The 13917-nt window shown below is 40.3% G+C and overlaps 1 protein-coding gene across 2 annotated transcripts; it reads right to left on the bottom strand.

Annotated features, from left to right (window-relative positions):
- Positions 1 to 1775: 1775 nt before the first annotated feature.
- On the bottom strand, positions 1776 to 13666 carry LOC125481850 (protein IWS1 homolog). 2 transcript variants are annotated; one of them, XM_048593776.1, is made up of 6 exons: positions 13532 to 13666; positions 12627 to 12738; positions 8866 to 8937; positions 6800 to 6856; positions 6438 to 6549; positions 1776 to 2584 (listed from the first exon to the last, which is right to left on the bottom strand). In XM_048593776.1, exons 1-6 carry the CDS (start codon positions 13593 to 13595, stop codon positions 2459 to 2461), a joined length of 543 nt encoding a protein of 180 aa, XP_048449733.1. In that variant the 5' UTR covers positions 13596 to 13666; the 3' UTR covers positions 1776 to 2458. The 2 variants fall into 2 exon arrangements, with proteins under 2 accessions (XP_048449733.1, XP_048449735.1); XM_048593778.1 differs by lacking the exon at positions 8866 to 8937.
- Positions 13667 to 13917: the final 251 nt, after the last annotated feature.

Here is a 13917-nt window from a genome sequence, read left to right on the forward strand (position 1 = left end):
GACTTGAAACATTAACTCTGATTTTTTTCTTCACAGATGCTGCCAGACCTGCTGAGCTTTTCCAGCAACTTCTGTTTTTGTTCTCAATTAAACATACATATTTATTACAGCAATCTCCCCAGTAACAGGTACACATGGGGACTGGGGAGTTCTGGTTAGCTGAATCGGCAGGTTGCTTGAGAAATAGTGGCACTGGGAGAACTTGACTAGTCATTGGCACAAGGAGAATGGACATTTTAAAAGCGAACAGCCAGGACTGCTCATAAATACCAGTATACCTGGCTGTGATAGTGCCGGTGTTGGATTGGGGTGGACAAGGTCAGAAATCAATCAACACCAAGTTATAGTTCACCAGGTTTATTTGAAAACACGTGCTTCTGGAGCCGCTCTCCTTCTTCAGGTGTTAGTGAGAGAGGTAGTATCAGAAAAAGATCAAAGGGTCACAACACTGATCAGGACATATTAAACAAGCCTGAGATGCAGTTAAATCTTTAATCAGTTAGAAGGTTTTAATTGATTAATATGTATATATAAATCCCCGAACTCCTTTTAAGTCACTGCCCTGAGAGAACTAAGGTTTTATCAGTGTAAAGAAGTCACCTCCTTTAGTTCTCTCAGGATATTGAAGTCAGATCAGCCACAATCCTATTGAACGGCAGAGCAGGCTTGAAAGTCCGAATGATCTACTTCTGTTCCTATTTCTTATGGTCTTATTCTGACTTTATTGATGATATAAGTCTTGAACTAGCTTTAATGTAGCATTTGATTCATTGTTCCCTTTCAATTGCTGGTATGAGTAAAGTCTCAGTTATCCAGACTCCAAGCATCTGGAATTCTCATGCAACCAGCATCCAAGATTAAAAAGGGGAAGTCCTGATGCTTGGAATCTGGATAACGGAGATTTTACTGTATTTGCTTTATTTGTATTTTGAAGGCAGTTCACCAATGTGAGCTCAGATTCTCTGTGATCACCACACCAAAAATCTCTCAAAACTATCCTTTCAATTTGCAAATTATTTCTACCTCAAAAAAGCCAGCATTTCTTTAAAATGCATAAACTGTATAAATGTAGAATTAGAATTGTATCTAATGGTTAGTGGTGCAGCAGTAGTAACTCTTTAAGGGGAAGGTGATGGAGGAGTGCTGGTGGGGGCCACTGAAATCAGACGCATGTTACTCAACTGAGGAAAAATAAATCAGTGTAAAGAAAATGTGAACACAGAATGTTACCAGATTGTATTCATAAAATCAATCAGATCACTATGGAAATACGTAATGAATCTTTGAGTAACAGACTATCTCTGGAAATGATGTTCAGTGTGGTTCACTCTGCAAAGACTTATGGTCTTATTACCTCGGTATATCCCTCCCTCCAGGGTCTCGGTTCGCACAGTGAATCCAAATAATCGTCCCACATGCAGAATGCCTTGCTTTTTCGTCCTCTCTCACACTAATCTGTGCAAATACAGAGAGACCCCAGCTTTGATTTCCTCTTATTGAATAGTAACTTGCCTTAATGATCCCAACTGTGTCTCTGGTTGCTTTATCATCACATTAATTTATTTCCCCATGTTTGGTTTTCTTTTGGTGGGCTACTTAATACCAGCTCAGATACAGCAATGAGGCCGCAAACTTGTCGAGAACCTGTGGATTACACAATGAGTTTCCTTGAAAGTTGCTTACTTAGTGGTCATTTCCAATTAAAATCTGAAAGGAGCAGGAAGTGTATGCGAGGAATGAGGTTGACAGCCAACCACTGACTATGGACAACTACAAACCTTCACAAAGAGGGGTTTATTGTTTTTAAAAAAATGTGGCATGTGCCTACAATCACATTGCATTTCATTACAATTTGTCTGATCAACATGAGCAGCCCAGCCTTTAACCAAGACATCCACCTACAGACTCATCCAGTTAATGAGAGTTTACTGAAAGGCTTAACAACCATAACAATGCGATAGGTGTGCTGATCTGGCAGAGACCACAGACATTTCAAACAATACATCCAAACAGAGCACACGTCTATATTTAATATAAGTCATTTTCTTCTGCGCTCCCCCCACCCTACTCCATTAATTGGGCAGCAACTTGGTTCAATGCCAGATGGTCATCTTCCTCCAACACTGGACACCAGTTTGCTTAGAAATAAAATATCTATCCAACCTCTATACATGCAGTCCGCAGATAAGTAAAACTCATCTGTTTGATCTGTAGAGTGGGCTCACCAAATGTACTGTAGTCAGGACAGGTGACGTTATCCGGGGCTCGGATGCTACAGCTAGCTGTAGTTCAACATTCCAAGACTTCAACAAACCACTGTTAAAAATGCCTGAATACAGAAGAGAACAGAGGAGGTATATTGATTCCACTGGGCCGGATGGATGGAAGTACACAATCTTGTATGTACATGGTTGCACTACATTCACCAGCTCCAAGTAGAGTTATTGATAAATGATGATCACAGTGGCATGCGATTGCCTTCGATGCTGATCTTTACTGCCCTCGATGACTTGGTCATTTTCTTGATATCTTGAAATCGACGCATTTGTTTGTCAAGACGATTCAATGTCTTCTTAACTGATCCCTGGCACAAAAAGAACAAAACATAAAACCAATAAGCAGCTGTCAACATTGGACAAGTACATGGATAATAACTGAAGTTTTTTTTTTAACATGTAAAACATAAGGCCCTTCAAGTTCTCTCCTGTATTCTTAACCGACTTGGAGAATTATTATATAATTTCAATGATCTATTGTGTCGCTGTGTGTATGTCTCATTGAATTTGAATGTGGGTGAGGTTTTCAAAGTCACAAGTGGGCTGATTAGAATAGATAAGAACTCATTCAACTTAGAATTGTGACTTTTCATCTTCCAAAATCCAAATGGAAAAAATGGCAATTAAAGCAACCAGTTTTCATTAACTTTTGAAAAAGAGCTTTGTTTAGATGATGCCAAACTCCATGTTTCGCTGAAGTGCAATACCCCAAAATTTTTAAAACATATCTTGATAATTCAGATGCCTTAAACTGACAGTTAGAGCTGGAGTAGTTCCACTATATCAATGACTAAAGGCATCATCTACTGTGCTGAGCAGCCAAAGAGAACAGGAAAAATCTCAGATCAAATTGTGAGCTGCACTGAGTTGAAAAATCTCAGCTTGGGTTGCAATACAATTGGCTTTAGTGTTCCTTGGCAGGCAAAAAGGTGGGACCTCAGTCAACGCTCCCGGTGGTTATGTAGTGATTCCTGCAATAAACTGCATACCAGCACCCTATCACGAGAAGACTGGTTTGGTTGTGATTTTCTCCTCTCACCAAGTTCAACAGCTTTCCAGTATTCAAAAAGTAACAGGACAATTGATGCTTGCAGAACCCAATGCCAGCATAAGTGATCGTGCTCAAGAAAAAAAGTCGTGAGTCAAACTGAGGAGAAAGTTGTGAAGAAATAATAAGATGTAACAAAGCTGAACTCAGCATGAGACTGCAATTCAGTGTTTGACTGAGATTGGCCTGAATAAAACCAAACTTAATGAGATTTGGGGGAAAACTCCATCAGCTGGAAGCATAACTAATGCAAATGAAGGTTGCTAAGCTTGTTGGAAAGCCAATCTTGGAAAGCCAATCATGTTAGTCCCACGATATCACTGCAGGAACTCCTCAGGGTAGATATTTTCTGATCAACCTATTCAAAGATGTTATTACACACCTTTGAAGCAGGTGGAACTTGAACGTGGGACTCTTAGTCCAGAGGTAGGGACACTACCACTGCACAAGAATGTGTCACGCCTCAGGATGGGTATGTAACTTGGGTCTCTTGGCTCAGAGATAGGGTCATTACCACTATGCCATAACAGCCCCTTACTCCTCAGGGTATTGAATTAGGCCTAACCATTTTCAGCTGCTTCAACAATAAGCTTCTCTCCACATAATGTGTGAAGTGGAGATGTTTGCACAATGTTCAGCACCATTCATGACTCCTCAGGTGTTGAAGCAGTCCATGTCTATATGCAGCAAGATCTGGAAAACATTTAGGCTTGGGAATGGTACGTGGCAAGTAAGATTCATGCCACTTAAGTGCCAGTCAATTTCCACATCCAACAAGAGAGAATTTCACCATCTGCCCATTTCTCCTTGACAGTTAATGGCATGCCATCACTGAATCCCCTACCATCAGCATCTGGGGGTTAACTTGTATCAGAAACTGAACTGAATCAGCCACATAAATACCATGGACACAGGAGATGGTCAGAACCTTGGTGATCTGCAGTGAGTAATTCAACTTCTGACTCCCCATAGCCATGTCCACCATCTAAAACTCTAAAGGTAAGAGTGTGAATACTTTCACTTTCCTGGATGGCTTTCAATCCAACAACACTCAAAGCTCAACACAATCCAAGAAAAAGCACCTTATTTAACACCTCATTTACCATCTTGAATATTCACGACCTTCACCATTGGATACATACAGGCAGCTCCGAGTATAGAGCATAGTATTGGAAGATGTCAAGGTTTTCTGGGTTCAAAACTGCTCCTGTGAGACAATAGCTTATACCCAATAATTTTATTCAGCTTGATCACTAAATGGTCAACCTTTCAAGAGGATGTGCATCATCTTATTGGTCAGCAAATCCATGTGATTTAAATTCTTAACTTGGTGATGCACCTGTGTATATTTACCCAGTTCCTACATAACAAAATTAAAAGTGGGATGGACTTTCCCTGTATCTAATGCAAATTGACTGGTGGTCGAAATGGGAGATGACCACGTGCAGGCAAATGGGATTAGTTTGGAATGGCATCATGGTCAGTGTAGACATAATGGGCCAGAATGGGGAGATCCCAAGACACAGCCCTATTTGTATTCAGGCACAGCAGCAGCCTTCTTACAACCTCATCACACTGTGAATTTTTGGAAAATCTGTTTGTGGGATATGGGCATCGCTGGCTGGGCCAACATTTATTCCCCATCCATAGTTGTTCTTGAGAAGGTGATGATGAGCTGCCTTCTCGAACTGCTGTAGTCGATTGATGCAAGTATCCCCACAATGCCTTTAGGGAAGCAGTTGAAGGATTTTGTGCCAGTGACACTGTAGGAATGAGCGATTTACTTCCAAGTCAGGATGCAGAGAGTCTTGGAGGGGAACATGCAGGTGTTGGTGCTCCAAGGATGAAAGGGATAAAATATTGCTTGTGACCAAAGCAGAGCTGGAAAATATTGAAAGAAAAGGTTTCACGTTTACCACTGCACCATTAGTATTTAAAATCAGCAATGGGACCAAACGCCCAATGGAGACAATATGAACATATCTCGCACAATACACTTAAAGAAGCTGCATCAACTCCGTTAGTTATGCAAAGACACAAATGCTTTAACACAGATTTCTTTTTAAAGAAATCTACCCACTTAAGTATAACCAGAAAAGCAGAACATAAAATTGCACAGTAGATCATGAAGCAAGAAGCAAATGTGCTGCTACTCAGGGGGAAATATTAGTGACGTCATGCAACAGTAGCATGTGCCAAAGAAAAGATATCAAGGCACACCTCCCTAATAGATACCATACAGTCAAAGCTTCCATGATGACCAACTACATGGGCACCCTATTCCCATCAACGCTGAATTTGACAGCCCTTTGCATTTTGTTTAGCCTCCTGTTTTCTTCAAACAACCTCCTGTGTTTTTCGAAGCAGCTTAGATCTTTCCTCAATGGCTAATAGGAAGAAAAGGGTGGTAACATTCAAATGTGGATAAATCATCAATCTTGCTTCGAAATGCATTTGCAGCAGGGTCTGATGGTTACGGTCAGGAGAACAGAGGTTATTTGGAATACAAGAACAGCAGTGGGCCATTCAGCCACTTGAGCCTATTCCACTGGATGGGATGCTCTTCCGAGGGTCGGTGTGGACACAATTGGCCAAATGGCTTGCTTCCACACTGTAGGGATTCTATGAAACATTTGTTCTCTTTTTCTGTACTAAACCCTAGTTGAGAAGAGCAAAATAAAATGCTAGCTCAGTTCCCTCTTCCTCTTGTGGCCCAGCCAACCCAACTCTAGACTAGCCAGTAGTAAAATGTTTCTTCAAGCCCCCACCTCTAGTTTGAACATGGTGAAATACAGAATTGAATTTAGCATTTCCTCACTTAATTGGTGAGATGGCAGGGGGATCAAACTCAAATGAATCCATGCTAGTCATAGGAAATTGAAGCAGAATTAGGCTGGTTGACCCATCAATCCTGCTGCACCATTAAATTCAATCGTGGCTGATCTTATGCCCTGAGGTCATTTTCCCACATTATTCTCATAATCCTTTGATATTTTTACTATTTAGGCAGTAGAACACCTGCAATTCACTGCATTGGTTGACAGTTTTTTCTTTTCAGAATTGATATTTTCTGGAATGACAGTTCACCAAACTTCAAACCATTTATCACTCACCCTGCTCGCCTCAATCTCCACATTCCACTTTGGTCTAACAACATAATCACGGTTTGATGGTAATGGCACTCTGGCTCGTGCACAGAATCCTGGGTCACCAGGTCTTAGTGCTCTGAAATGCAAAGATAAATATGCATTGTATGCTTGAAGATCAGATCCAATGTATGCAGATTAAGTCCTAGTCATTTGTATGACCCCCACTCCCTACCTTTCTGATTCCTATTGTTTAAAAAGGAACATTTGCTAAGGAAGTGATGAATGAACAGTTCTCAGAAAATCCTGGTTTTATATGCAATTATTTAAATTATCAGTGATTATCATTTGTCCAGTTTCCTCCTTCAATCAAACTGCTTAACACTTACTTTTCCTCTCCTGTTAACACTTTCTCCAGGTCTCGGCGAGGAGTCTGCCCACCAGAACTAAGGAAAGACAAAACCAATGTTATTTCATTCCTCGCACAATTTACAGAAAGATAGGGGCAGCACTTGGATAAATGCACTGACCTGAGATTGCTTATCAAGGGAAAACAACACAAACTAACAGGCCTCTTTTCCTCCTTTCTGAATATCTACCAATTCAAGCTTTGTTATTTAGCGAAGCTGTGCACTCAGCCATCTTCTACAGAAAGACTAGAGTCAGGAGTAACGTACAAGAACGTTACTTTTCAGGTATCATTATTAAAAATTCTGGGTAAATGATGACTGGCCAAGGAAAAAATTCATGCTTCTACTTTCTGATCTCTGAATTAATAGTTTCTTTACCATAAAATATTCTGCTTATTCAAAATTAGTGATTCTATTCTAATTGCTTGACCTCCTACACATACAGTTTCATACTTGATGTATTTGATCGATTTAATGCACAAAATGCATCTATCCTTTAGAAAGGACAAAGTTCAAAGCATCTCCACACAATGAACTTTCAGCTAACTAGGAGTTGACATTTCCGTGTCACTTAACTAGCACGGAGAGCAGGAGAGAATAAACTCGTATCAGTATAGTATGTGTGACATCCACAGGATGTTCCAAAGTGCTTTACAGCCAAGTTAGTACTTTTGAAGCACAATGCAATTAGTGCACAGCAAGATCCATCATAAATTAATATATGACCAGTTAATCTGTTCATGGTGGTCTTAGTTGAGTGAACAATGTTGGTGAAGAAAATAGCCCTATTACTCTACGGAATCTTTTGTAACAACCTGAAAGATATTATCATGGAGTCTATGTCACAGAATAAAGGATTGGCCAATGAGGATTGAGAGGAGAAATTTCTTCATTCAAAAGGTGTGAATCTTTGTAATTCTCCACCCTAGAGTTGTGGATCTTGTTGTTGAGAACATTCAACATAGATTTTTGGAAGACAAAGGATAAGGGGATAGTGCAGGAAGGCAGAGTTGAGGTAGAAAATTAGTCAGGATGAATGGTGCAGAAAGCTCGAAGGGTCAAGCGGTTTGCACCAACTCCTTTTTTCTCAGTTCGTATTGCTCTTTGAAAATGCAGAAACTCCTTTTTACTGTACAGTGCTGAAGTATCAGTCTAGATTATGTGACTTGAACAGATGATTTTCTAATTTAGGGTTAAAGGGAGTTACCTACAGAGCCAAGCAGACATGAAATTCATCAGAAAGTCACTCAATTCTCATTTACTTAGTTTTGATGCTTATTGGCAGCCACTTCAGAAACTCGCCTGCCTAGCCACCTTGTGGTCAATGGTACATGATGAATGTGAAGAAATGGGGAGAAATCACTTCTATGTGGCTGAAGTTGAGTCTTCAAACAAACAAACACACTATCCCCCACACCTGCAGCTACACAGTAATGGATGCACATGCCCCCTGTTCTATTCTTGGATTAATTAGTCTTAATAAAGAATTCAAATCGACCTCTTCGATTTTCTATTTAAAGCCAAAAGATGATGTTTAACAGTGCGTCATACAGATGTGCTATATCACAGTCAAAAAAAATCATTCATGATTCCTTCTTGAATTACCAGCTTGCTCCCCAAAACAACAGTATTCCGTTCTAAAATAGGGTTTTACCAAGTACCTGAAGTTGGATTTAGTGACATTACAACAACTTTAGGGAACTGATAAAATATCCCCAAACAAGTATCTTGTTATCAATCCATAATCAAGAAAGTAATTTTCTGGCCAGGCAGATTTCACAGCTTCATCAGTTTCAGAGCAATTTTACACAGCTTGATTTCAGAGTGACCTGAAGCCAGGCCAATTTCGATGGAAGAATTCAGATTGCGTGTTCAAGTAAGACCAGTGAAGCTGAACCAGTGGCTACCTAGGGAAGCTTCGTTCCCCAAACATTCAAACATAGGGAACAGCCGTACAGGAAACTTTAAACAATCTTTATTGTTCAGTATTGAAATAAATGAAAAAATAAAACAAAAAAAAAAGCAAAAATCATTGAATCGAAAACCTGTAGTCGCGTCCTTGATCTGAAGAGATGACATCAGCTGCATTATCGTCGCTGTCTTCATCCCTAGGGTCTCTTTATAAATGAATGAAGCAGAGTTTAGGGCAGGTGTTGTGGACAGCCATGTTGCGAGCTGACGAATAGATTATAGGTGTTGTGGGAACTCCGCAACATGACCATTTATACAGAAAAATAAAGATAACGTAAAGCCTAATGGAGAAATAAAATCTCAAACAGAAACTCAAGTGACAGAAACAGAGTGCACAAAGTGACAGAAACTCCATAAAACTGGGAGAGCCACAGTGGATGAAAGGAAAAGTGTGGAAATGATGTGTGTACATTTTGAAGTCTGGACTTGTCCCATCCAGTACTCCTGTGGGATTAATGGGCTCTTCAGAACTCTTCTATCTGGTTGCGAATGGGAACTCTCAACCCATTTTAACAAACAAATCAGTGGTCATATTCTCAGAAAACGAACTGGCAAAAACTTCAGTCTTTAAAATGTAATACTATCAATAGAGAGACAAATGATCACACATTTTCCAATGATACAGACAGATTACTGTGCTCCCCATTCACACTTGCCCAACACCAGTATCCCTGTGCAGCATGCTTCCCTTAATTTGTGAAGGGATTTTTGGAGCTAACAGTGAACATTTAAGAGGCAGGCCTGACAATAAATCCAAAAAATGCTGTTTATAAATAGGCATGTGAACATGTGTAATAAAATAAATATGATAATCAGACTAATCACCCAGGCTTCAGCATTTCAACTGAAACCATAACCAAGAAAGTGATTTCTACCTACCAAGGTAAAATCTGGCAAAACGTTGCACTGTCCTGCAGCAGAACTTCCAACAGATTTAGTGCAATGTCAGAAAATACTGGGTTACATATAATGCATAAAGCCTTCGCGATTCTTGGAAAGACATTCAACTTCCACATATTAATAATATTGCTGACGTGGAGGAGGAGGGAAATATGAGGCAGTGTCTACACTGGTGAGTAGGGAGGATCATGCAAGGAAAAGTCCTTGATCTGAGGGATCACTGGCAGGTAACACATAGCTTTTATGAAATTGCTAGTATAACAATTTCTGCAGTTCAGGGTGTTATTATTGGAACATCCTCGACAAAAACTGAATCAATGTGGTTAATTACACTAGAAAGAGAGTAAGGTCAAACAGAGACCCATCTTCTGATATGAACAGAACCCCAAACTAAGACAGGTTCTGAATAATCTGATTCATTTAACTATTAAGAATTACAGTATCTCACTCACAATCTTTGAACATTTGTTCAACGCAATATATAGAGGGGGAGTGAGACAGAAGGGTGAGTATCAGACTGGTCTAGCAATTAGCTAGCACCAAATGACCTCCTTCAGCTTTTAACTTCTATGGCTGCTGTACATTTTGGTGTTCATGAAATAGACGATAAAGCTTCTTAGTTGGAAAGGTTTTCTCCACCTGAACATTCAGTAATTGAAAATGAGGATGTACAGTGACTAACTCATAGGGAAGGCCAATGAAATGTTTCTCTGTTGTGAGAGAAGTGCAAATACGAGTAGTAAACAGGGGTTGTTGCAGAATGGGAAAGGCCACTAGACCAACTGTTGAGGATAATTTTTCCTCCAGGTGATGGCAGCACTTTCCATTTTTATGTTGATCCTGAAGAAGTGAGAAAGCTTATTATATAATGAGCCAACAATTAAAAGGCAATTCGCCATAGTGAGAACCCATTCTGAGAGAGCCACGGCCATCACGCAAAGCCAGCACAAGTCTGAGATGGGCTCTCCATCTGTAATTCAGTGACTTGTACATTTTTAAGCTTTAAACACCAATAACCATTTAGTAATGCTTCAGCAAATGCTTGCAATACAACTTGAATCAGCTTCTCTTGTAATATTCGCTACCAGACAACTGAACATTGTATTGGTTTTGTCCATGAAGTCCCCAACCTGCAGTTAGCTGCATTATAAATTTAAACAGGAAAATTGAGTTCTAATTACTTTATAATGGAAGTAGATGTGAAATATATCAGTACTCAATACAGTTCAATAGGGATGAACTGATATTTGCAAATCAATAACAAGGATATGACCCCTGAAAATTCTTTCATTAGTATGTTATAAGAGCCAAGTTTAGATCCCTTTACACTGATAACACTCAGTAAAACATCAGTTTGCGTGATGTGCCCTAACAGACCATGCACTCTTGCTGCAATGGAATCAGTGCATCAGAATATAGATCACAGAAGTGAACTGAAGTCATTCACTGAAGTGCACTGAAGTCATTCACTGAAGTGCAATACACAGACTTTTTTTTAAAAGGTGCACCGCCTGAATAAAGTAATACCCGGTAGCATGTGAATGACCTTTAGGTTAAGTAGCACACACCAACAAGAGAAACTGGAAAATCAACATCATGAACTGTAGACCATAACACTATCACTGTCCTGTTATCTGTACTTCAGATGATACTCCATCTCATTTGAATCTGCTGAATTCACCAACTGCTTTATGCATTTGTTCATATTGTAATCAGTTTTGGAAAGTAGTGGAAGACATTTAATCTACAGTAAGGTATTGTTCACTTGTGACATTGGGCTTTATGGCCACAAACTAGGTGCTGCCCCCAGCCTAAGCATGATGGTATCAGGTTGGCAATCTCACATCATCACCCCGTTCTCCAATATTATGGAAAACCAGCAGGCATGGAAACTGCAAGCCTGCTGGTCATTTTGAAATAGCTTGTTCAATCAGTTATTGGGCTTGTTTGAGAGTCAAGTGGTCGCAATTTCTTTTCTACATACTCCATTTTTCAGATGTCAGTTGCAAAAAAATTTGGAAAGCTTTACACCAGGTGTGAGAAAGCAGTACAAGAACCAAAGTTAATGAGACCATTAACTTCCTGTGTGTCTGTGGCTGCATACAGCAGTAGAGTCAGCTGATAATGGCCTGTATATGCTTTGGTTTCATTTATTCACTGTTTTGTGCCTGCCACAAGAATTAAGGAGAGATTGAAGGGGTATTGAGCTGTTACATTGATAGCCGTAACCTTCTTCCTGTTCACAGCATACGTGCACTCCCACCTGTTGTTCCAGCTAAATACCCAATTGAAGCCCCTCTGGATTGTTAATTAGCTTTCTTGGCCCAGGGCAGTTGCTAATTGATCATGAGGGGATAGTAGGAACTGCCGATGCTGGAATCTGAGATAACAAGGTGTAGAGCTGGATGAACACAGCAGGCCAGGCAGCATCAGAGGAGCAGGAAAGCTGAAGTTTCGGGTCTGGACCCTTCTTCAGAAAAGGATCCAGACCCGAAATGTCAGCTTTCCTGCTCCTCCAATGATGCCTGGCCTGCTGTGTTCATCCAGCTCTACACCTTGTTATCTACTAATTGATCATGATGTTTGATTCGCTGTTCTGACAGAATGATGGTGGGAGTGAATGGACTACTCACTTCAGCCCTGCTTCTCTCAACCTGTCAAAACCGTAAAATCCAGCCGTCTCTCCCCAAAAACCTCTCCAACAGTGAATACAATTTCCAATTTAGCAAGTGCAATTTAAAAAAATCAATTTCTTTTGGTTGAATTCAACATTTTCCAGAAAGGGACTGAAGACAGAATGAGGAATTCTCAAATTCAGTTGATCTTCAATTAGTCAAAAAGAAATTACAAGATCAGACTTGACAGGGGCATGGTCTACTCTTTGAGCCTATCTCTAGTGCTACAACTTTAACACTGTGCTTCTATTGTCAAGTACCTGCTCAGGCGCCGCCGCATTGGCATCTGGTCAAGGTCTCTTTGCTCTCGTTCCTCCCGGGTCATACCTTTGTAATTTGATGTCAGGCCAAAGATTGGTCTTGACCACTCATCTGAGTTAAAAACAAAGAAAGTACTATAATACCAATCAAAACACCCAGCAAGACTTAATTCCATCTTTCAGTAGGATTCTACTGCTACTACTACATGTATTGACGAAACTAATATCCTCAGCAATCTCCCCCAACCTACTCAGCCAGAGGGTGAACTTAAGTTGTCTAAATTTGTCACAGCATCCCTAAGCTACCGCCCTGGATGAAGAAATAAGCCAAGACTTCACTTTTGATTCTTTGCCTGTGATGCCTGCTGGCCAATATATATTGACACAGTGAGGACAATCCAGGCTGTACTGTGATAATACATCTGATCAGATAGCCTGCTTGCACTCAGTTTGTACTGGTATATAACAGTGGGAAGCAACCATGGGTGTGCGTTACACGTCAGCGACCTCCACAGACTATTTCGGAACGGTCTTTCCTTCAAGTGATACTTTGAATGCTGACGCCAGTGTTGGGACCCATGTAACAGTTTTATGGCATCCCTTCAGCTTCAGCAACTAGACAGTCCCGATACATCTGTTCCACACAAAATCCAAAATGGAAAATCCACTGCATCAATATATGCATAGAAAATGTACAAATCCACAGCGTCTTTCTGGATTATCTCTCTCCAGTGCATCAATGTCTCACGGAGACAGCATTTACTGGAATGATTTCTTAGTCACACAAGGTTAACCAGTGATGTCCAGAGTATTGGAATAAAGGGCATGAGTGCAAGCCATCAAGAGATAAAATAAAGAAAACAAAATTCATGAGGAAAGTACAGATTCAGTAAAAGTGAACATACTGATAAGCTTTCCAGCCAGTTCCTTGTTGCTCCTGTTCTCCTTTGGATGCTTATACAAGTACATCACACAACGTCCAATCCCACTATGTTTCAGAGTCTCCTGACTCACACTGGGCAACTGTAATGGTACATTAATCAATGACAATTGAAAGTTCCAAGGAAAGGTAGCATAGCAACACAGCTAACAACTTGGCAAGAATGAATAGTAAAGCCACCAGAGTGTTTTGGTGGAATGCAAAGTACTGATGTGGAGGTTTGATGAGAACAAAATGGTATACAGCAGTATTGTGGTTGTGCCACTAGACTCGTAATCCAGATGCCTGGACCACTGATCTGAGACATAAGCTCAAATCTAACCATGGCAACTGGGGCATTTAAATGCAAGT

This window comes from Rhincodon typus, unplaced genomic scaffold (genome assembly GCF_021869965.1).
Source record: "Rhincodon typus isolate 14 unplaced genomic scaffold, sRhiTyp1.1 hic_rhity00003866, whole genome shotgun sequence".
In the NCBI taxonomy this organism is placed as follows: Eukaryota; Metazoa; Chordata; class Chondrichthyes; order Orectolobiformes; family Rhincodontidae; genus Rhincodon; species Rhincodon typus.